This window comes from Gobio gobio, assembly GCF_949357685.1.
Source record: "Gobio gobio genome assembly, chromosome: 2".
Lineage (NCBI taxonomy): Eukaryota > Metazoa > Chordata > Actinopteri > Cypriniformes > Gobionidae > Gobio > Gobio gobio.
This window is the reverse complement of record NC_137098.1, coordinates 11,251,846-11,277,919: the sequence shown is the minus strand read 5'-3', so window position 1 is coordinate 11,277,919 and position 26,074 is coordinate 11,251,846. Positions and strand designations below refer to the sequence as shown.

Genomic DNA, 26,074 nt, shown 5'->3' with positions numbered 1-26,074 from the left:
GGTATAGACAAAATGCCTTTTATTTCTAAATTATGACATTTTATGATGTAAAAATCATACTAACAATAACTATAAAATAATAGAAAAATGCCATGCCATGGGACCTTTAAATGCGTTTCCCTGCTAAAAGTGAATTTGTCATTGTTCAGAAGTACACTTTAATTACACATGGAGTAAAACTCTTTCATCCTACTGTATTTTTATGATATGATTTATGTTTTATAGGTTTAAGCACCCCCGATGGGAATAACTGGATTAAATCAATAAATCTGCGGAAAAATCAGTCGAAATCATCAGGCTCAGCTGTGATCCAGAGAGTTGCTCAAAGGCCACGCTCAGACACACTCTTGGGAAGGGCACTCTTCCTGTTTTTCATCCAGACAAAGCTCTTATCTTTTCCCTAAACTCTATGGCCTGGTTTCACAGATAGGGCTTAGATTAAGCCAGGATTATGCCTTAGTTAAGTTAGAACATTTAAGTAGCTTTTATAAATGTGCCTTGCCTTAGAAAAAAAAACATTACTGGTGTGCATCTTGAGATAAAACTATGGCACTGACATATTTTAAGATATGTCGGTGACGGTGTAGGTTGCTTTCAGTTGAAGCAGCTCAAACATGCATTTTAGTCTGGGACTAGCTTAAAGGAACACGCCGACTTTTTGGGACTTTAGCTTATTCACCGCATCCCCCAGAGTTAGATAAGTCCATACACACCATTCTCATCTCTGTGCGTGCCATAACTCTGTCTGACGCACCCACCGCTAGCCTAGCTTAGCACAAAGACTGGAGGTAAATGGCTCCATCTAGCCTACCGCTCAATAAGTGACAAAATAACGCCAACATTTTCCTATTTACATGTTGTGATGTGTATAGTTACATCGTGTACTAAGACCGACGGAAAATAAAAAGTTGCGATTTTCTAGACCGATATGGCTAGGAACTCTTCTCTCATTCCTGCATAATAATCAAGGAACTATACATATCACAACATGTAAATAGGAAAATGTTGGCGTTATTTTGTCACTTATTGAGCAGTAGGCTAGCTGGAGCCGTTTACCTCCAGTATTTGTGCTAATCCAGGCTAGCGGTGGGTGCGTCAGACAGAGTTATGGCACGCATGGAGATGAGAATGGTATGTATGGACTTATCTAACTCTGGGGGATACGGTGAATAAGCTAAAGTCCCAAAAAGTCGGCGTGTTCCTTTAAGCCTTATCAGTGAAGTCCCAAAGGTTCAAGACTACAACATACAGGTCAATACGGTTCACACAACTGTACTGTCACAAATGGAGCAAGAGACATCACAAATGATACTGTACGCTCTCCCTACAGAGTTGACAAATTAGCATAAAGATATAATTTCAATTATCAACCACTGTTAGTTCATCATTATGTTTAATGTACAGAATAATTACCAATGGACTGTTAAATAATTGATAGTTAATTGTTGAAAGTGTGCATGAATTATATAATTCAATGGCCTAAAGTCAATGAATCCACTCATACCATATTCACGTATCATCTTTGAGACAATCAGGATAAGAATTCAGCAACAGTGTAGGCTCTTGTGCAATTACCTTTTGTTAACCATGTGTGAAATGAAAAGGTGCAGGAAGAGTTTAGCTATGCATCTACAATCGATCAACTGCACTGCCTGCCTCATGTCACTCCTTCTGACAACTGCACCAGCAGTTCCCCTTCAAATCATCCGAGAGACACGAAAATATCTCATTGTAGACGCACCGGGGCTTGGAATGGCTGAGGGAGCGATAATGGGCACTTACGGCTGTCGTAGCAGATGTTGCCGAGGGCTCGTCCCGTCTGGAGCAGAATTTCCTGGTCCTTACAGTTTAGCAGCTGAACCAGTGGAGGAATGAGCCCTGCTTCCACACACGGGCTTCTCATGAATTCTGCAGAGAATGCCAACAATTAAAGCTCAATAAAGCATTATCAGATAAATACTTACCCATTAAAAATCTAGCACATATTCACTTTCTGCTGTGCAACAAATGTCTGTGTGGTAGAATCAACCAACCAAGTGCAATGTCTTTATGCATCACTAAATCATAACCACACAAAATATCACTAGTCAATGAATGCACAAGATTGCTAATGAAAATAATCAAATGGGAAATAAAAATAATTCTCTAACAATCAGTAAATATCCTCCTGGATAAACATTTGAAAATCTGGGAAAGAGCAAATAGGAATTTTCTTTTATCCAATAATAATTTATCTTAATTGATTTGATCTAATTAGTAGGGGTGTGACAAGATCTCGCGAGACTAAACTGTGACGAGATTTCTCGTGGAGGTGAAAAGATGTCTCGCGTCATCATGACGGAGTGTGAGGGTGAAGTTAGGATAGAATATGCCAACGCTACATTTACATTTCACCTCCACTGTAGTTTTGCTTTTTATAGAAATAAAAACTATTTAATTCAGGTGGATAACAGTCGCTTCGATTCAATCATCCAAAACTAGCTGTTCAAGTCGTACATAGTGCGCAGCACTCATCACATGACGAGAAGACTGACTGGACCGTGGCGGAGGATTCGTTGCGCAACAGAATCGTCAGACAATTGTCTCATATTTTAAAATGCACGTTCAGCACCACCGCTCCTTATTCACAGAGTACGCACAATAGTGAAATTGAAAGTGAAAGTAAATGGGAGTAAACAAGTCGGTACTGAAATTTAAAAAATGTGACTGAGCGTAATCGTAAACACCTCTGATTGGCCATTGTGATCACGCTCTCATCGGATATGTCTGTGATTGGCTACAATGATCAACGCATGGGAGCATTTGAAAGCACACGGAAGTGTTTGAAAGTGTTTTGACAGCAGGAGCAGGAGCTCAATAGCGCTCAAATCGTCAATATTTTTTAATTTGTGTACTTTTGACAACACTAACGGAAATGGTACCAGAGTACTGTGTAAATACCATGGTATATGAATGTGAAAATCACTTCGCAGTACCACGGCACGGTATATACAACAGTGTTATTTTAGTATTATTATATATTATAGTATTTAGTAATATTCAGAATTAGCTGTTATTTTTATTTTGACACTTTTTATATATATATAAACACACACACACACACACACACACACACACACACACACACACACACACACACACACACACACACACACACACACACACACACAAGCCCGAAATTACTCATGTCCTTGGTAAATATGACCAAAGAAGGCTGTGAAAATAAATCTCTGTTGTTAATCCTTTTGTTCTTTTGTTTTAAATATGTATAAAATTCTAACCTTTCATTGGAGAATAAAAATTTCATATTATCAATAATGTTTATCTCCAAAAAATAAATGTTTTTCTCGAATACACATTGCTCACAATTAATCATACCCTTTTATTCAATACTTTTTGCAACCTCTTTTTGCCAAGATAACAGCTCTGAGTCTTCTTCTATAATGCCTGATGAGTTTGGAGAACACCTGACAAGAGATCAAAGACCATTCCTCCATACAGAATCACTCCAGATCCTTCAGATTACCAGATCCATGTTGGTGCTGCTTCTCTTCAGTTCACCCCACTCATCTTCTATAGTGTTAAGGTCAGGGACTGGGATGGCCATGGCAGAAACTTGGCTTTGTACTCAGTGACACATTTTTGCCTTGACCATTACAGAAGAAGACTTAGAGCTGTTATCTTGGCAAAAAGAGGTTGCAAAAAGTATTGAATAAAAGGGTATGATTAATTGTGAGCAATGTGTATTAGAGAAAAGCATTTATTTCATAATAAGATTTCCCCCCCATTTAAAATTCTTATTCTCCAATGAAAGGTTAGAATTGTATAAATGTTTAAAACAAAAGATCAAAAGGATTAACAAAACAGATTTATTTTCACAGCCTTCTTTGGTCATATTTACCAATAATATGGCTTGACTGTATGTATATTTTATATATATATATAAAATTGAATAAAAATAAATTAATGCTAAATTGAAAAAAAAAAAATATATATATATATATATAAAAAAGTTTTTTTTTATTTTTTATTTAGCATTAATTTATTTTTATAAAATTTTAGTCATCTTAGTACTTTGAATTAAACTTATTTTATTTTAGTTATCTGCGAAGGCAATATTTTGAAAGTTTATGTTTTTTTGTTTTTTTTATCAAATTTATTTTTTTATAAAAATTTTTGTCTAATATTAGTTTTATTTTATTTCCGATCATTTTTCAGATAAGTTTTAGTTTAAAAAAAAAACAGGCAAGCAGCATCACTCACATTTTCAAAAAAAAAAAAATATATATATATATATATATATATAATTATTTATTTATTTTACTTAAGATATTCACAAACCAATTAGATATAAAATATTAAATTCTCAGAATGTAATTTGTAAGTGGTCAATTTTCCAGATGCAAATGATAGCTATTTAACGTACAAGTTTAAGTTTTCCATCTAACATGTACATTTCATCTACATTTTATTTTATTTCAGTTTTATTTTTAATGGTTTAATTCAAAATAACAACACGTGTACCGTGAAATTACCATCTGATCAATGTACAATAATAACACCACAGTAAATCACATACTGTAGCAAATGCATCACTTAAATCCCTAAAAATGTAACTTTCCGATTAGAAAGTGCAGGAGACTTCACTGGATGAAACACAGATGTTCCCAGAGGAATGCGGACAGCTGAATGCCAGCAGGAGCTGCCAGAGATCTGGCACACCAGCAGGCCACTGTCATTAGCTACCTAGCAAACTGCTAAAAGGCCATTCATTATTTTAACCTTTTTATCTCGGGCACTCTCCATACACTTCCAAACCCCAGCTCTATTTGTCTGAAGTGCAGTTTAAAGAAACACTTGTGTAATTAAACTAAGAGCTTTAGGTGAAGAAGCACACTGACTCTGCAGGATTGCCGCAGGTTGATGTGCAAGAGCTGTAATTACATAGGTAAAAGCGGAGTGTCTTTTAGAAAGGAGATTTGGGCAAGATTTAATAATTGCCATTTTCCTAAAGGATTTTTTTATGTTTATATATATATATATATATATATATATATATATATATATATATATATATATATATATATATATATATATATATATAGATAGAAGATATACCACACATAAGTCTAGTAAATATTCAATAAAAGTTAATTAAATAAAGACTTAAAAGTTAATTTAAATACTAAGTACTTAAAAACCAAACCGTGTATAGAGACTAATTAAGCTTCTCAAAGAACAGAGAACTCCATGCTGCACTGGTGTGTTCTCAACTCTTTAATTTAATTGCTGATTTGCTGTTGTGCATAAACAAGGTAACTTATCTATAGACGAACGACTGGCTCTTTCAAACAGAGTTCAAAACCGACTGAAATTATGCCTACAAAGCAAAGTGGATGAAAACATTTGGTTTAGTCTTCCAAGCTGTTATTCTGTTAACATCGCATCTGTGACTGGATTTTTGCAAAAAAGGAAGCCATCCACTGAGAACAATGTTGCTAAAACTTGCAAATGGTACAATCATAAAAGCAAAATACATATTAAATATAAATATTACTGCTATTATATTAAATAAATGACGCTCAGGCGTGCTTGATTTACGGCTGAGAAAAACCCTCATTGGTAAGGTTGAGCTTTTTTTTGATGAGCTCAATGAATGCGCGTTAATATGTTCATCAATTAAAATGATCGTTTCTCTTTGGAAGACTTGAATTAAACCGCTCGATTCAAATGGATTAATTTTACGATGTCTTTATGTAATCAATTAAAATGATTGTTCCATATTTGATGAGCTCAACGTATGGGCATTAATCTGTACATCAATTAAAATGATTGTTCCATATTTGATGAACAATAACAACACGGGTACCATGGAATTACCATCTGACCAATGAACAATTAGCCTGGATGCCAACCGAACTTAGCCCCGCCCACAACATTTGAGTTCGTTCTGGACTTGATCCGTTGTGGAGCAACTATGCTCAAACCAGAGCTGTTCGGACCAATTGAGGTCTTTCCTGGTTCGGTTGAAACAGAAAATCACAGCCCAATGGAGCAGTATCAGACTCATATTCTGACTAGAATTGAGTATGACGACGTCAGGCTAACAGACAATAGTAACACCGCAGTAAATCATATATGTAGCAAATGCATCATTTGAATCCCTAAAATGTAACCAAGTTCCTATGTATGATGAATGTGTGTTAATCTGTTCATCAATTAAAATGATGGTCCCACATTTGATGAGATTAACATATGTGCATTAATCTGTTCATCAATTAAAATGATTGTTCCTCTTTGGAAGACTTGAATTAAACTGATCGGTTCAAATGGATTAATTTGATGTACTTTATGTACTTTTTGAAGCTTGAAAATGTTGTTTACCTAGACTTTCAAAGGATGGACAGAAAATTATGAGAGAAGAAACATATTCATTTGAGTTTTAAAGATTGAATTCAAGTCCTATAGGTTTAAGTGACATGAGAGTGAGTAAAGGATGACCGAATTTTAGCTTTGGGTGGACCATCCATTTAATATCTTATTAAAAACATTTCATAGACAGAGTAATCAGATTGAAATCAGGACCTCAACAGCTAATCAATAAAACTGATAAAAGGAAATAATCATTTTTATATTTAAATCATGTAATATACACCGATCAGGCATAACATTATGACCTAATATTGTGTTGGTCCCCCTTTTGCTGCCAAAAGCCCTGGCCCGTCAAGGCATGGACTCCACTAGACCCCTGAAGGTGTGCTGTGTTATCTGGCACCAAGAAGTTAGACGCAGATCCTTTAAGTCCTGTAAGTTGCGAGATAGGGCCTCCATGGATCGGACTTGTTTGTTCAGCACATCCCACAGATGCTCGATTGGATTGAGATTGGGGAGTTTGGAGGCCAAGTCAACACCTCAAACTCGTTGTTGTGCTCCTCAAACCATTCCTGAACCATTTTTGCTTTGTGGCAAGGCGCATTATCTGCTGAAAGAGCCACAGCCACCAGGGAATACCGTTTCCAGGAAAGGGTGTACATGGTCTGCTCTGAAACAATGCTTAGGTAGGTGATACACATCAAAAGTAAGTTGCCTTCTTCCCATAGTGCATCCTGGGATGAACATGCACTCGGCCATCCACGTGATGTAAAAGAAAGCGTGATAACGTAAAACCAGCATTAACTTCTTGAGCAATTTGAGCAACAGTAGCTCGTCTGTTTGATCGGACCACACGGGCCAGCCTTCGCTCCCCACGTGAATCAATGAGCCATGGTCGCCCATGACCCTGTCGCCGGACCCTTCTCGACCACCTTTGATAGATACTGACCACTGCAGACCAGGAACACCCCACAAGAGCTGCAGTTTTGGAGATGCTCTGACCCAGTCGTCTAGCATCACAATTTTGTCCTTGCCAAACTAGCTTAAATCCTTACACTTGCCCATTTTTCCTGCTTCTAACGCATCAACTTTGAGGACAATATGTTCACTTGCTACCTAATATATGAAACCCACTAACACGTGTTGTGATGAAGAGGTCATAATGTTATGCCTGATCGGTGTAAGTATTTGTTTTTTTTAACAAAACCTACATTCAATTATTTTAAATTCCTTTTTCGCACAGTATGTACAGCATACATACATTTATATTTGTTAGTGATTTGTTCCCCCGAATAAAACACAAGATCTTTTTAATATATCCGTTTAATTGATGAATTCATTCTCAAAACAAATGTTAGTTGCAGCCCTAGTTAAAATGTGATCAAAAATGATCATAAGTTGTACATTTAAAGTGTTTACTTCAGGAAAAAATATTTATTTTCTCATATTGTACTGCATATCTCAGGACTGCATCATGCGTAGTGCAATGTGTTTATCAGTCAACTCAATTTTAATCTGTTTGTCTGTTTTGAGATCGACTGGTTCTGCTGCACTGATCTTAGATATACTGATCTTATAGCTTACATGCGAGGCTATCATTTCCTTCACGCTGCCAATAGCAGTAATAAGGACACGCATGAATGGCCACAGACTCGACTGCAGCATCAGTGAAACTGGGGGAGAAGAATCAGAGAACAGCAGAGACAAACAAACAGATCTATGAGGAGCAAAAGCTGATTAAAAATGTTATTAAACAGGTTTCTATTAAGAATGATATTAAAGACTTATACTAAGGCCAGTGAAAATGAAGGCAGAATATTAAGCCTCAGAAAGGATTATTGACAGTTATTGTATTACCTTTATCTGTCCTAAAGATTAACTCTCATTATAAAAAGGTATATTCCAGAAGAACTGAATTGTACTTTTGGACAATACATATAAAATCATGAAGGCACACAAAATGTCGACTCCAGTCATATCGCAGCCTAATAAAAGCGGTTTCGTTTGACAAGGAGAAGGCCCAGTGTTATTTTAGTATTGTTGATAATTTTATTAATATTTTGAATTCGTTCCATTTAAATTTGTAGTAATTTTGTTTTGTGTTTGTCATTTTTATTAGTCAGTTTTTTCTTTACATGTCTATACAGTTATTTCAATTTTAGTTTTAGTTATTTTAATACATCAAAATTAAATTGAGAAATGTTGCTGAAAAAAAAAAAAAACATCCACAACATTTGAGGTCGGGAAGTTCGGTCAGGACTTGATCCATTGTGGAGCAACTATGCTCGAACCAGAGCTGTTCGGACCAATCAAATTGTCAGGGTGGGCCTTATATGATGATGGACAGATGATCAACAGTAACGTAATCATCCACATCACCAAAGAGCACTTGGGTTGAATTCGTCCTAATCCTAAACGGAGAACTTGTTTTCGTATATGCATTCATTGGTAATATTAAGGGCCCCATTTTAACAATCTAAGCGCATGGTCTAAAGCACACGGCGCAGGTGCACTTAGGGCATGTCCGAATCCACTTTTGTTAGTTTAATGATGGGAAAAAAGGTTGGCGCGCCAGGCGCATGGTCCAAAAGGGTTGTTCCTATTCTCTTAATGAGTCATGGGTGTGTTTAAGGGTGGGGTGGGTATGTCAATCACAGTTGTGACACAGATGCAGTTGGTATGGAGAGCAGGAGCCGTGCGCGCCCGTTGCGCATACACACACTGGCAGTGTTTGTATCGCGCAGCTGAACCGCGGCTCGTGTATTGCAAATACAGACAAATATTGTCCATTATGTCACATTTTCCGGTGTTCTCCTCCGACCCCTGTCGGTCTCGTGCTTTGATTTATGATGGGCAGCATATCTGCTGCAAATGCGACTGTGTTCCCCTCTGTCTCATACACACATGCATATATAACATGTTGTTAGGGGTGCTCCGATTGATCGGCAACCGATCTCGATCGGTCGATAATCGCTTTGGGATGATTGATCGGCGGTCTCCAAAAAGGCCGATCTCATGAACCGATCGCATGCTGACGACACATAAAACTCGCACCTGCCGTGAGAGCTAGGACATGATATGCAGCGACACCGTCTCATTCTCTTTCCAGCGCGGGTAAAATAATTATAATGCTGAAGGTGAGGTACAATTCATATTTCTATATTAAATATCTTACGCAGTCATTTGAAAACTTTCTGTGGGAAGCAAGTTCACAAACAGCGCGCGTGAATCACCGCGTGCGCGCGCTCTCTCTCTCCCTTTCAAAATGCTCAAATGGCTTCACATCAGCTCATCGCATGTGCTCTAAAATCGAGCTGCAGTGCACAGTTGACACAGGATTTGCCACTTTGCACAATCGAGGCAGTGTCGCATCGTCACTAAAGTAAGTTTATCATTTGCATTTATTTTTAAGTCTTGCCAGTGTTCAAACCGCTCCGCACTCGCGCGCACGGTCTGGAGAGAGAGACACACACACACACACACACACAGGCCATCTCACAAAAAGCTTGCGAGTACAAATTGCCCTGAAATGGTCAGATACACACAAATGTATGTACTAAATTACCGTCTTGACGAGTATGCACGTAAACCCCGTCGTGACTCGCGAGTGAATGTTTGTGCAGTTGCATGTAACCGTATTCGCTCTTAAAGTGACAGCTGTCGAATAAACTGCTGCTGTTTCTCTTTGTCTTGTGTTGTTTGATGAACCTTTATGACACTCACTGCTCTTGAATGACTAACTTTTGCAACCTTAAGTGTAAGGATTAATCTAATTTAATTTATTCAGGGAAGACCAATATTAATTTACATTTGATTTCTTATTAAATGTCTTTAGTATTTCTTACCTCAATACTAATGTTAGACCTACCTGAAAAATTATTTTTAAAAACAAAAATGAACTGCATAATCAAATATTTAGGTAAGATAATTATATACATTTATTTGGGAAAGATGGCCTACAGTAGCCTTAAGTCTAATTTTCTAAAATAAACACTTGGTGGTTCTTCAAGACCTTGACTCAGTTAATTTAGAGTTAGTTTCATTTCTACAAATGGTGCAAACTCTCCAAGATTATAGATAAAAGATTCCCATTCCCCTGCCATTCTGTGATCGGCAGTGATCGGCAATCGGCAGATCATGAAATTGGTGATCGGTAATCGGTGATCGGCCCCAAAAATGCTGATCGGAGCATCTCTACATGTTGTATATAAGTAGTTCACATGATAAATGCAACATTTAAAAGTTAAGATATGCTTCTAGTTTTAATAATTTAAACATGCCTTTGAAGTTTGGGCAAAAACTTCTGGCAGTGTTGTGTTTTCGTGTTTTTTTTTGTTTGTTTTTTCACAGCGCTGGATTTCATATGGTGATTGTGAAACACACGGAACACTTCATGGTGAAATTTGTTAATCAGGTCAGCTGAATTAAAGCCACAGTGCATTGTTCTGATCAAAATTGACATGATGAACATGAAAAATGTTACGCCAATGTGTCGGACTCGGTAGACAGCCAGTTAGGAAACAACTTGATATAACAATTTTTTAATACTGTATCCTAAATTGTGGATGATTAAGCTATATATATCATATGCTGAAGTAAATTTCTGAAGTGTTGACGATAAAAAAACAACAACAACAAGAATCGTACAGAACCGAAAACCGTGACCCTAAAACCGTGATACGAACCGAACCGTGGGTTTTGTGAACCGTGCCACCCCTAGTAATAAGCAGAGTGTTGGCGTGCTGTGGACCCGCCTAATAGCGCATATTACTAACACGCTCTTTAAATAACAAAAAAAATATTGTGCCATTGACTTTAGACCAGGTTTTGTTGGTTAATGGCGCAGTCTATTTCAGTTGCCTCAAAATAGCAACACGCCAACAATGCACCTGAACACACCTTGTTTTCAGACCAGCACGCCCATGGGTGCACAAATGGGCGCAAATGCCTTTGCTATTTAAACAATGTGTCGAGGACGTGAAAATGATAACTGCGTCAGGCTGAAACTAGCAAAAAACACTTGAGGCGTGTGTATGATAGGGCCCCAAGTATTAAGTGTCTAACTGCTTTTAGTGCATTTCTACAATGCCATTGTTAACTGAAATCTTTTGCACGACACTGCATTAGGGATGTGATGCTGAGGAAAGTTTCCCACTGGTTAATGGACGTGTGACAACACTGGTAATACCAGTATCACCGGCGGGGGCTTTTAGATCGCTAATTCTAAATCAAAAGTAAAATGCACACGGCCACTCAGGCATTCATAATGATGCAGAGCAGTTTGAGTGTTTTAAATTAATTCCTATGAGAGTTAAAAGGATAGTTCACCCAAAATTGAAAATTCTGTCATCATTTACTCACCCTCAAGTTGTTCCAAACCTGTATGAGTTTCTTTGTTCTGCTGAACACAAAAGAAGATATTTAGAAGAATGTTTGTAACCAAGCAGATAGAGCAACTATTGACTACCATAGTAGGAAAAGAAATACTATGGTAGTCAATAGTTGCTCTATCTGCTTTGTTACAAACATTCTTCACTCTATCTTCAGAACAAAGAAACTCATACAGGTTTAGAACAACTTGAGGGTGAGTGAATGATGACAGAATTTTAATTTTTGGGTGAACTCTCCCTTTAAGCTTCCATAGGCATGAACTGATAAGCTCACTCTCCTCTGCGTCTGTAGCAGTAGACGTGCACCGTTATGAATGCCAGTGCGGCCGTGCACATTTTACTTTTGATTTAGAATTAGCGCCAAAATCTGGGATTTTTTTAATGAAAAACCCAACAGTACAATGACAAGCTCGCTTAAATAGGTGCTTTTACATTTCGCTTTGAAACCAAATCTTCCGCGATCATCTTTTCAGTCAGCTCCTAACTCTTGGGATGAATGAAATCTGACTCCTGCTGCTAGTTTGTGCTGCAACTCTTGTTCTACTCACGCTGTATGTTCAGTATTTATTTGTTCTGTCTGTTCTCTAACTGAACTAAATGATTGTATTACTTTTTTTTTTTTTTAAACGCCGGTGGGGGCAGTGCCACGGTGGGCAAGTGATGTAACCAGTGTTGTGTCTGAATACCGGTAACACCAGCAACACAGACCATCACAGCAAGCCTACACTGCATCCACACCACTAGGTGTCAGTAATCCAAGATGAGCAACAATTGCCGATGTAGTAGCACTTACCATTTTTGGCCACCTCTGCAATGATGTTGGCTACTTTTGGTGTACATGAGTTCTGCTCAGACAGAAGAGCGGGCATCATGGCAAGAACACCCATCTCCTGGATCTTTTCACTAGTCTCAACATCTGAAATCAGAGTGAAGAACATCAGTGAATAATATGATACTATGAGAGGATCTGACCTGCAAACACAAAGGTTAAAGATTCAGTCACAAGTAGTGATGCAGGAACTGAAGAATCATTGAGATAGCACACATGCAACACGACATCTAGTTTAGATATTTTGTCTGACAGGTTCACATTTCTGCAATGGAAACGCTAAGTTGACCTATTGACCCTTTTCACAGACAGTGATTTCAAACACAGTTATTAACATCGTAAATCTAGTACAGTTTTGTATATTTTCATTTGAAAACATTTATAGCAATATTCATATCATTAATACTTTATCATACCTAGGCATTAGATTGCAGAAATCTAGTTAAGACTGCTGCAAGAAATGATCGGGGTAAATCATTAAAACTTATGTAATCAGATTACTTTTTTCAAGTATTGTCTCAAGTAACACATTACTTTTTCAAAAAAGAAACATTTTCCCATTTATTGACTGACAGCTCTCCTGTCCCCATGTTGAGAGAAATCGGAAGAATGTGCAGAGAAGTTGTGTGCGATGACTGAGTAAATGATGGATATTGCCGTTCTAGACTAAATGTGAGCATGTATTTACTCATCTCACTGGCACAAAAACAGATTCACCATTCCTCAAAATTAATAAAAACAGTGGAACACACACTGAGAATATTTAGGCAAACCTGCATCTCACTTTATTAACAAATGTCTTTGCTGCTGACCTTCGATGATCCAATTCAACCATACCAATAAACAAAAATTACTTTACTAGATAAACATCCCTGTGGCAAGCAGGGCGGGGCCGAGAGCTGTGAGAACGGAGCGAGGCCGGTGGCACTAATCAGCATAACCCCAGTGTCACACCGATCTCGAGTTCAACGGAGGAGCTCCGGAAGAAAAAAAGGAGGCATGAAGACAGGAAAGGATGAGAGAGGACCAGGCCTGAATTTTATATTGGTGTTTTGTTTGAGTTTACTTTAGTTTTATTTATTTTATTATTAAAGTTTTACGTTGTTCACCAGTTCCCGCTTCCTCCTTCCCTTAACTTGAATTTGTTACAATCACATTTGTGTTTAATTTTTTTAGTTTTTATCGATGAAGAAAGTGTTGAACCTTAATCTCCTGTGTCTTATTCTTCTGCAATCCAGAATGGCAGCAGCTGAAAGGTTTTTTTGAGCTGCGCCCTCTACTGTACAGGGGTGAATTTACGTTTCCTTTTGTGTTTGCACCTTTGGTGGTAAGGGCCTTTACATTTGCCAAAATAGACCTTTTAATTAATTTATTAATTTATTTTTATTAAAAAACAAACAAGTATTATTTAACATTAACAAACATTAACATTATTTTCCCCAAAATATTATTTTCTCCAACACTGGCTACAACGGCTGAGGTAGACGTAAATGTGACTTTTTCTTGCCATTGTAAATAAAAAAAAGTTTGCAAGGATAATGGAAAACCTTTGAAAGATAAAGTCTGTCTTACAAAGTTTGTCTGAAGCACTTAAAGGCCCGGTTTCACAGACAGTGCTTAGATTGAGCCAGGATAATGCCTTAGTTCAATTAGGACATTTAAGTAGATTTTATAAATGTGCCATAGAAAAAAAAAATCATTATTGGAGTGCATCTTGAGACAAAACAATGGCACTGACATATTTTAAGATACAGTATATTGCCGAAAGTTTTGGGCAGTCTGCCTTTATATGCACATGAACTTTAATGAAATCACATTCTTATTCCGTAGGGTTTAATATGGAGTTGGTCCACCTTTTGCAGCTATAACAGCTTCAACTCTTCTGGGAAGGCTTTCCACAAGGTTTAGGAGTGTGTTTATGGGACTTTTTGACCATTCTACTAGAAGCGCATTTGTGAGGTCAGGCACTGATGTTGGACGAGAAGGCCTGGCTCGCAGTCTCCGCTCTAATTCATCCCAAAGGTGTTCGATCGGGTTGAGGTCAGGACTCTGTGCAGGCCAGTCAAGTTCCCCCACACCAAACTCGCTCATCCATGTCTTTATGGACCTTGCTTTGTGCACTGGTGCGCAGTCATGTTGGAACAGGAAGGGGCCATCCCCAAACTATTCCCACAAAGTTGGGACCATGGAATTGTCCAAAATGTCTTGGTTTGCTGAAGCATTAAGAGTTCCTTTCACTGGAACTAAGGGGCCAAGCCCAACCCCTGAAAAACAACCCCCACACCATAATCCCCCCTCCACTAAACTTTACACTTGGCACAATGCAGTCAGGCAAGTACCGGTTTCCTGGCAGCCGCCAAACCCAGACTCATCCATCAGACAGAGAAGCGTGATTGGTCACTTGAGAAGACACGTCTCCAATGCTCTAGAGTCCAGTGGCGGTGTGCTTTACACCACTGCATCCAACGCTTTGCTTTGCATTGCACTTGGTGATGTAAGGCTTCGATGTAGCTACTCGGCCATGGAAACCCATTCCATGAAGCTCTCTACACACTGTTCTTGAGCTAATCTGAAGGCCACATGAAGTTTGGAGGTCTGTAGCTATTGACTCTGCAGAAAGTTGGCGACTTCTGCGCACTGTGCGCCTCAGCATGCGCTGACCCTGCTCTGTGATTTTACGTGACTGAGTAGCTGTTTTTCCCAAATGCTTCCACTTTGTTATAATACCATTAACAGTTGACTGTGGAATATTTAGTAGAGAGGAAATTTCATGAATGGACTTATTGCACAGGTGGTGTAATTGAAATTTTGAAAATAAACTATATCAAACCATATAAGGTGTTTTTGATATTAAACTCATACAAGATGGGAATTCTAGTTTTCTGTAGTAAACACATTTTTGTTTGATAAACTTTGATACTCTTCTCAATAGAACTAGTGTTCGTTGTCTGTAGCCTTGAACAAGTTCTCGAAAAGTTTTGTTTTCACTCAAGGTGGGACAGCTGCAGATAACACCAACTAGGGAGTTTGTTATTCGTGTTATTGGCCCTCAACCATTTAAGTGAGTGTACAAAAGAACGAGTGAGGGGTTTTGGTTGTTGTCTTTTCTGACTGCACAACCTGCATGTCCGAATTGACCTTCTTGGCAAGAATAAAAGCTTTTAAAGACACTTAGCTTGTGTTTTTTAATTCCAGCTTCACCATGATAATTATTAAAGTTTCTTTTTTCCACGACAGTGGCAACCTATCACGGTACCAAGCTTGAATTCACTGAGCTCCTGAGAGTGACCCATTTTTTCACAAATGTTTGTAGAAGCGTTTGTATGCCTAGGTGCTTGATTTTATACACCTGTGGCCATGGAAGTGATAGGAACACCTGAATTCAATGATTTGGAGGGGTGTCCCAATACTTTTGGCAAAATAGTGTATGTCAATGCAAGTTGAAGCTCAAACATGCATTTAAGTCTGGGACTAGCTTAAGCCTTGTCTGTGAAACCAGGGGAAAGGCATTCAAGTAAACTAAACATCCATGGGTAGAACCATATAATCTACTTTGTTTTCGCTGATTCTGTCTACTGTTTTTATACTTTGTGACAGACATAAATTCTCATCACAAAGTCTAAACATATTTACCACTTCTTTTCTGTTATTTTCTGCACAATCATTCATGGAGACTGACACACCATTATTTTAATTATTATATTTTTCAAAATGGTCTATTACTGTTGTGTAAACCATTTAATGTAACCCCACCCTTTTCCAATCTAAATTTGTGTTTTTGGCAGGAATAATGTTTTCTGTTTCTTTACTTTTTATATCGCTGGCTACATTAATCACAGCAACATGACACAGCAAAAGAAAAATTAGAAACAAAATGGATTTTATTCAATCCTGCATCCTTGGATAATCTGAATATAAAAGATATATGAGCCCTGAGCTTAAGTCAAGGTTCCTTCACTTCGCAATAATTCTTTATTTCAGCTGTAAGAAATGATAAAAATGAAGAGCTATATAAAAGATATGCAGACTTACTATTGTGGGCCAAAGCTTTGAGCAGGCAGTCCAAGCAGCCCTCCACGCTGTCTGAAGCGCTGTCTGCCGATGAGAGCTTCAGCGTCTTCAGGGCTTCGCTTAAATTATCTGCTGATGAAAGGGAAATAACCAGTTTACAACTGCAAAAAAATTATATAAAGATAAATTACTTGTGTTTATAAGGCATAGTGTTCTCAAGGAGCCTAACTAACTTCACAAGGTGTGATAAAGTATTGAATAAAAAAAATGTAAGTGCCCCTGTTATGCTTCATCAAATATTACCTTTCATGCAGTGTGTAATATAGTTGTTGTTTGTGAATGTAAAAGATCAGCAAAGTTTTAAAGATCAAAGTGCATGACAAATAAAGAATTTGGAACTGAAATTCAGATATGGTAATATGGGTTTAGTTACAGGCGAAACAAAACTTTTTAAGCGGTTGACCAATCACAACAAACTGGGCCATCTGATGGCCACCAATCAGACCAGAGTAGGCTCTCGGAAAGGAGGGGTGTAGAGAGACAACAAACTGTTTTCAGATTGTGAGGTGATGTGTAATAGCCTAGAAATCTAGACACACCCGAACAGCAGCAAATGTAATTTGCAGCCAGGGTAGTCTAGCAACTCTCCATTGGCTTGCGCGCTGGAAAAACCAAACTCTGGTCAGGCCAATCACATCTTGTATAGAGTCGGTGGGCGGGCTTAACATAATGACGGCAGAGTTGCGGAGGTTCTGCGTGCTACTTGTAAACAAAGAAGCTGGCGAACAGCGTCGTTCGAAACGGCTTTGGCTGCGACTCTGGAATAGGGATGCACGATATTATCGGCACGACATCGGAATAGGCCTTTATCACACTTCCTATTTCCGGTAAGTGAAGCAGTGCACCTCTACTTCCGGTCCCATCGCGACTCAATCAAAACGCGGGTGTAACTGCAGCGATCCCGTGCTCTAATACTAAATAATGACATCCTTACCTCAGATTTGAACATTTCCTGACACTAAAAGAATAGAGGAGAGCATGGGTGAGACTGATATGGTGGGATGAAGTTGTATGTTTGTGTGTTGTAAGCCTATGCATTTACAAACTGCGGATGTTTACGTGTCTCATATCGTCAGCCTGCTGAAGTGTTCCCATCCAAATGTGCATTCTGAATAATAAATACATTTCTAACCTGCCGCAGTCCAGTGATTGTCTTCTCATTAACAGTGTTTCTCTTACTAATCATATTTCATCCCTGTTGTTAAATTTTTTAATTAATTTGACTGATAAACACCCTTACGAAAGTTAACCATGGTTTTATTATAGTAAGAATGTAGTAACCATGTTTTTTTTTCGTGGATTGACTACCATTTGTATTAGTTTTACTAAAAAATACCATGATAAACTACAATAACCATGTTTTATTTTATTTGTAATAAAAACCATGGTTCATTTTCTTGTAATAAATAGATGAATGAATGCGCGGTAACTGCCTTAAAGAAAGTAAACAATGTTAAGCATTTAATTAATCTTAAACAGTAATACGTTAACAGCGTGACTGAATTTTGGCATAAATGCGTGAATTACATATACTGTAGGCTACAGTGAAATGATTGTCACTGAAAAGTGACAGAACAATGACTAAAATATTAATACAAATCAATATGTTCATTCAGATCTAATTCGTCAGGTCTCACACACACTTAATCGCGGACACTATTTAGACGTGCACTGACACCGTGTGGTGAAATAATCACGTATGTTTACGACCCTCGGCTTATGTCGGATTAAAAAACGACAAGTTCAACAGAGTTTGGAAAATCCAGTACACAGTAATGATCAGTTTATCTCTTCTCCTGTCTCGGAAAATGTCCGGATTTTTAAATCATCCTCCAGATGCTTATTTTAATGGTCGTTTGTTCAGCTAGGTGTTCACAGCACATTGAAAACATGCATAACCGGAAGAATCAGCACACTGCTTCGACGCGCACTTCCGGTATTCAATTCCTCTGTGATAAAGGCCTATCGGCCGATAAACGCTTAAAATATAAAAATCGGCATCGGCCGATATGAAAAAATTATATCGATATGCCTTGCCGATATGATAACGTGTTGATATGCGCCTGCAATAACTCACGTGTGCAAGGACTTCTATAGCGATAAGATCACGTCAGCCGTGGTCATTCTCCAAGTGAAAACAAGCAAATGCATTGCATGTATGGTAATTTATATTGTCAGTTTTTAAATGCTGCCTTGAATTTGTGAATCAACGCAGGATTTCCAGGTTTTCACAACAAAACTAGCCCAAAACAAGCACAATCGCAGCCTCTACAGCAGCTGAAGCTCCTCCAGGTCCTAGTGCCCGACCGGGAGAATGTTTTATATATAGCCTATTTAGTGGAGGCACTGTTGTTACAGTAATAAAATGAAAAGTAGAATACACAAATAAATAGAAGTTACTTCTTTTTCTGAATAAATAAAGCAGTAATGATGTCAAAGCACAAGCATGACACTTGCAAATTAAATACTTTTACATACAGTTTATTAATCTGTAATAAAATTTTATGAAATGGATGATGAAAAATAATCCAAGGAGTTTTTATCTGAAGCTAAATACAGCATCAACTGATCCCATGCCACCCCCACTTCATGTGAACAAACATTAAATCCAAAGATAAAATATTTAGGTTACAACTGCATCTGTCTGGGGTGAAAAATTGCTGACTTTATTTTTGTTATTTTCAGCGCTTTTAATATACTGTTATTTTAAAAAAGAACTTTATTAACATTAATTTATTTTTAAGTATCCTTTTAGTAAGGAGACCTCAGAAATCTGAAACCAGAATGCAAAAAAAACTTTTTTTTTTGCTCAAAATGGTGCTTTCCAAACAAATGGAAAAAATAAACATATATCGGTATCGATATCGGCATCGACAAGAAAGGTTGAAAAATATCGGCAAAAATCCAATATCGTGCATCCCTACTCTGGAAGACTTGGAGTTAAGATTTTCTTTGAGAAAATTAGGAACCTTTAAAATAGCATAATAGGGGAACTTTAACACTTGTCTGCTTGTCCGGACTTTTCAAAAGGGCAAATGAAAGAGAATTTAATTTTTTTTAATTTTTCAGAAGTACAAAGATAGATTTTGCGGCTACTGATTTCATTTAATTGGTAACAGCTCTTTGGTGTCTTATTATTCTAATTGAATTTATTGATCAAATGTAAGAACTTGACATGAAATATGCAGCAACATTTAAAAGGTGAGGGGAAAATGCAGGTGAAAAAATTCCTGAAAATCAATATAACGTGGCAAATATCACAAATATGCTGATTTAAGTAAGCGGTGATAGAACATTGGACACAATATATTACACAATTACATTTTTCACTGACAGTTGAATGACCAATTTACTTGGTTTACACATAACAAGACTTATTGTCAAGCCCTGCTTCACTAGGACAGTAAAAGGACAGACAGTAAGCATTGAGGGAGCAGAAAGGGGAATAAGATTGGGATATAAACTTGGGTCGCCCAAAATTTACAGCTCTGTATGTCGGAGCTTTTGCACTTAAAGTGAAAAGTTGCGATTTTCTACACCTAAATGGCTAGGAACTACTTTCTCATTCCTGCGTAATAGTCACGGATCTTCGCGGCTGTACCATGGCTGCAGCGGCGCAATGATTCGTTGGTATTCTGTGAAACATGGTAGTATACACCTTCGACTTACTATTACAGCCCTTTACAACACACAGAACCATGGCTAATCACACAGGTAAATCCACAACACAATTTGTCGGCTGCAAGCCTGAAACTTTCTCTGCAACTACACGAACTTAGTGCCGGTCACATTGAAAGTCACCTAGCTGGGGGCTACTTTCAGGCACTGCGTAATATCATTGCGCTGCTGCAGCCATGGTACGGCCGTGAAGATCCGCGACTATTACGCAGGAATAAGAAAGTAGTTCCTAGCCATATAGGTGTAGAAAATCGCAACTTTTCATTTTCAGTTGGTCTTAGCACACGATGTAACTGTAGAAGAGTCCAGTTTTAAATAGGAAAAATATTGAAAGTGTCTTTGGTCATTTTTTGAATGAGATGCTAATGGACTGATCAGAATCAATGATGTATGCTAAGCTATGCTAAAAGTGCTACCGCCAGATACAAAGATCGGCTGAATGGATTCAAAAAAGGTAAAACTCAACTATTTAACTCTAGGGGACTTGTAAAATGAGCCTACTTTCAAAAAAAAGTGGAGTGTTCCTTTAAAGGTTCAGTAAGCGATTTCTGATGTTTGAAATCAACCCAAACAAACACACCCTTCCCTTCATTGCTCCGACCCCAAAAGGGACAACACACAATGCAAGAGTGGATGTCTCATTATCATAGTTGAAGCGAAGCAAATAATGCCATGACAAGCAATAAACAAAAAATATATATACATCATATATACACACGCACACAAGCTCCATACAAGCAATGGCAGTCAAAACTGTCCTGTTGTTATAAACATTACAACAACAGCATATCTTGGTTTTGTGAAACATAGCAAAACCAATGTTTTAATGTATGGAGCAGAAACATCCAAACCTCGCTTTTTTTTTTTTTCAGATTTTCTTCAGCACTGGAAAGCTTTTCTAAAATTAACACAGATCCTAAAGCTCATGCCTGATCAGAACCTTTATTTTTCTAGTGATATTCTTCTGACCTTTCCTCTTTTGTAAAGTCACTCTGTCTCAGTCATCTCTCCTTCTACAGTCTTTCTTCAAATGTCCCTCTTGCTCACTGTCTCTGTCTCTCTCTCTCTCTCTCTCTCTCTCTCTCCTCCCAAAGCATGAGTGGACACACCCCCTACTGCTGATTGGCTACAAGTGTGTTGTGCTGCTCAGCCCGATCCATTTTTTTTTAAAGGATTATTTAGTTAACTTCAAAATAGGGCTGTTCGATTTTTCCAATTATTTTGAATTTAATGTTTTGCCACAATTGTATTATTTTTAAATAGAGAAATCGCGGTTTTAAATTAAAATGTTAGCAAACGTTACATTTAGACATGTTGAGAAAACAGCAATGATAACGTTAAGAGAAGAAAATGATCCAAACACATGATGGCGCGCCTGATTAACCGCTCTCATGCGACGCTCTCTATGAAAGTAGAACACATCACATTTTAAGCGGCTGAATGTTCGGTTCAGCCCTACTTAAAAAAGAAAAGTTCCTGACATTTTCAACCATTGGTTGCCATAGAAGTGCATTATGTGGAGAAAAATCCTATAATGTTTTCCTCAACAAAAACAATTTATTTTCAACTGAAGAAAGAAAGACATGAACATCTTGGATGAGATGGGGGTGAGTAAAATATCAGAGAAATGTTCATTTTGAAGTGGACTAATCCTTTAAAAGCATTTCTCAGAAATGGCTTACTGCACCTTTAAGGCTATGACTCCAACAAAATTCACTCATTTTGCAGATGCTTTATTCCAAAGTTTTCATGCACTCTCTGGGAATTGGACCCATGTCCCTGGTGTTGCTACAGTGCACAACTATTTGATTTACAGGAACATCTGTCAAGATTTGAAGCTCTTTTAATAGGTAGAAAAGCTCAACTAATATGACAAGGCCAGAAAAGAAGCAAAGTTTAGCCAATTAAAGGGTGAATGGTGATTCTAGAATACACTTGTCACTATGGATGGCTAAAGCAAGTGAAGCCTTTGTTCCATTAACAGACTACAACAAATCATGTAGAGAACGGCCAACACAGAAAACGAGTCAGAGCTAATATCAAATCACCAGTGTCTTCTACTACATATTTAGTGTAGGAAAAAGAAAATAATTCTCCAGAACTTTCAGCAGCAAAAAAACTATATCATACTCCTGTATAGAGCATAACAACTACAAAACTACTAGTGATTAATACTAGCTCCAAGTTCCTTAAAAAAATTAGCACTTTTATAATGGATGGATACACTTTATTGGGCTTCAAATTTTGGGCTGCCATTCACTGCCATTATAAAGCTTGGATTAGCCAGGACATTTTTAATATAACTCCAAGTGTATTCGTCTGAAAAAAGAATGTCATATACACCTAGGATCAGGATGGATTTAGGGGATGATTTTCATTTTTGGGTGAACTATCCCTTTAAGTAAGATTAATAAATGCTGTAGAAGTATTGTTAATTCTTAGTTCAAGTTAACTAAAGTTGTAACTAATGTTTAACTAATGAAACCTTCTTGTTGAGTGTTACCAAAAAAGCTTTCATATGTTCTACAGTATCTTTAAATACAAAGTAAGAAACTGCAGTCAAGGTTACTGAATTCAGCAAACACACACTTGTGCTTTAGCGTGTATACTGCAATAACTATCACACTGGGTAGAAATAGTCGTATTATGCAGTATTTTTCAGATTTTCAGTCAGGCACAAACAAAAATCTGAAGACTGTTGCACGAAATTAACATCAGTTTCAATCTGATTTGCTTGCTTTACACAACTACGGGTTTTCTCATCTGTAATGTTCAATATTAATAAGGTGGAATGGCCATCAGGATATTCAGAATAATGAGCTGAAACAAAAAGAGACACGCAGATACTCTGGTTTAGCTTTGACATTTCTTTAAGACTCATCAGAAACAGACACATACGTCCAGCTCTGGCTGCTTTTTACAGACTGAACATGATTTATACAAGTCGGCATGAAATCAAAATTGATCCTATTTATTTTCTTAATGCATGTTACTGATATTATTGTGAATGATTCAGCCATGCATTTTATACTTTTTGTTTTTACTTTGCAAATCGGTGACGAAAATAAAACATTTAGAAGACTTTTCACTCACAGAAACATCATAATAGAGTAATAAACTTTCATTTCATATCAACTTTAAAGAGAAAATTCAGTCATCGTTTACTCACTCTCATTGGTTCCAAACCTGTATGGCTTTTAAAAAATAAAAAGCTATTTTGACAAATGTCTCAGTGTTTTGTTGTTGTCCATGAAATAGAAGTCAATGGTCACCAAAACCAGCATTCTTCGAAATATCTTATTATTTTATTCTGCAGAAGAAATTCAGATTTTGTATTCGTCTGAAAGAAGAATGTCATCTACACCTAGGATGGCTTTAGGGTGAGTAAAATAGGGGATAATTATCATTTGTGGGTGAACTTTCCCTTTAAGTAAGATTAATAAATGCTGTAGAAGTATTGTTAATTCTTAGTTCATGTTAACTAAATGAAAATGTATCCTATTTACTTTCTTAATGCATGTTACTGGTATTATTGCGAATGATTCAGCCATGCATTTTATACTTTTTGTTTTTACTTTGCAAATCGGTAAGGAAAATAAAAGATTGAAAAGATTTTCACCCACAGAAATATCATAATATAGTAATAAGAAAGTTGCAACTTTCGTTTCATATCAACTTTAAAGAGAACAGGAAAATTCAGTCATTATTTACTTCATCTCATTCGTTCCAAACCTGTATGGCTTTTAAAAAATAAAACGATATTTTGACAAATGTCTCAGTGTTTTGTTGTTGTCCATGAAATAGAAGTCAATGGTCACCAAAACCAGCATTCTTCGAAATATCTTATTATTTTGTTCTGCAGAAGAAATTCAGATTTAGAACGACAGGAGGGTGAATAAATGACAGAATTTTAAGGAAATAAAATAATGTGTGTATCGTGTTTAATCCCTATCTGCTGTGTGCTGTGTGTCTGTTTTCCACAAACAATGTGGATTCTTCTTTCTATAATACTATTAATGACAAAAATGATTAAGTATAATATTAGTTCACATTTCTGATCTGCCTTACTGTTGGAGTACATAAGACAAAAAAAAGATTGGGAATCACTGTCCCAACAACACACACCGCAGCCCATCCCTTGAGCACAATATTCAGCGTATGTCTGCTTATATGTGACCTCTGCAGACTCACCATCTTGCTATTGCATGATCCAGATTGTACATATTCATTCTAATAATTTGAACATGCACTGAGGAGCGCAGCCAGGCGAGGGCTATTTATCTAGTTCACATATTTGTGTCAAGTATTACATCACGGGCTGTCAATCACACAACACCGGGATGCACTGGGGATGTCTAAGAAATATGAACTTCATTTCCTGGCAGCAGGGATGAACACAGATTCCCAGCAGATTTAAATACCCCTCTCATAAGCTGTTTTCAGGCAGTGATCATCTCACCAAGACAGATGAATATAATTAGCCCAAAAATGAAGGATGCTGGATGATGAGCATGTGTTGTCCTGTTGTGCATTTGTGAATATTCCCTGGAAACGTTACATCACAGCCTCCCTGAAGGATGAGTTTCTGCATGTGTCCAAATCACATAATGTGACGCCTTGAACATGGGCTCGAAACATCAGTTACTGCATGAGCTACTCATACACTTTATCATGTGTAATGCATTTGTAAATGTGTAATACTGATCAAGAGTTCATATTCTTTACCAGATATCTGCAAATCTTCATGTCTCGTCTTACTTACCCATTTGGCTAGTGTGTGTTATAGTCCAAACGGTCTCCGAGTGTTGTCTCTGGAGGACTAACTATGCTGGTTATCTTGAGGCGGGTACCGGATCGGTTTTGGTTCGCTTGTCAGACAGATATCCGGGCAAGGCCCACCTTAACCCACGCTGCTCCGGTGAAAACAGCCTCTACAGCTCCAGATGTACCGGGGAGATGCATACAGCCGGGCTAAACCCCTCTGTGCTGATGTCGGGAATTACGTAATTTTATCCGAAGAGATGAAAGCTCATGTGCATCAAAATAAAGCCAGTGCCACTTCTGTTGCACTTCCTTCTAGCGAGCAAGCTGTCTGATTCTCTGACTGCACAGCAGGCGAGCGCGGCGACGCCCCGCCTTCCACTCAGCTGATTGGTTTGGGATCTGTACAGAAGGTTCTTGTCTACACGCTGATTGGTAGACTAGGTTGACGATCAAAACAAGCCACGCCGCCAACTCAAATATGCAATGGGAAGTTCGACTCGTTTACGCGAATCGGCTCTTTCGAACGATTCGTTTCAAATTACCGGTTACAAAAAATAAATAAATCAGAGATTCGTTTACGTCCTGGCGTAATTACGTCATAGTGTGGCCAGTAAATGTTATATTTCGATTTTAACACTGTTTATTGGCATTTCATGCGTCCCAGTTTTTGTATATAATTTCAATATAGTTAGCAATTACATTAGAAACTACTAAAATGTATTCAAAATTATTCAATTAAATGCTGTTTTAAGTAGCCTTCCTTTATGTGTAACATATCTGCTATTAAGATAAACTCACTTTTAGTGAATTGTAATGTTTATCATATCATATTTTGCTCAAACCAGAAAACAACAGGTGAGAGAATGTCTGCTAGTTCTATTCACACCTCTAAATAATAAAGTTACGCCCTCTACTGGACATGTTTGTGAGGAAGATTAATAAAGTAATTTGCAGTTCGACATGTAGATAA

The 26,074-nt window shown here is 37.6% G+C and overlaps 1 protein-coding gene across 4 annotated transcripts in view; it reads right to left on the bottom strand.

Annotated features, from left to right (window-relative positions):
* The window catches only part of rap1gds1 (RAP1, GTP-GDP dissociation stimulator 1), a 73,921-nt gene extending 48,458 nt beyond the window's left edge, over positions 1-25,463 (bottom strand). Inside the window, exons 1-4 of one of the 4 annotated variants that reach the window (XM_079810712.1) lie at positions 25,103-25,463; positions 16,624-16,734; positions 12,556-12,678; positions 1,783-1,908 (exon numbers count right to left, since the gene is read on the bottom strand). In XM_079810712.1, coding sequence (XP_079666838.1) covers positions 1,783-1,908; positions 12,556-12,678; positions 16,624-16,734; positions 25,103-25,106 — 364 coding nt within the window. In that variant the 5' untranslated portion in view covers positions 25,107-25,463. The remainder of the gene's footprint in view (positions 1-1,782; positions 1,909-12,555; positions 12,679-16,623; positions 16,735-25,102) is intronic. The other 3 variants (XM_079810715.1, XM_079810714.1, XM_079810713.1) reach the window with 3 other exon arrangements.
* Between the last annotated feature and the right edge of the window lie 611 nt (positions 25,464-26,074).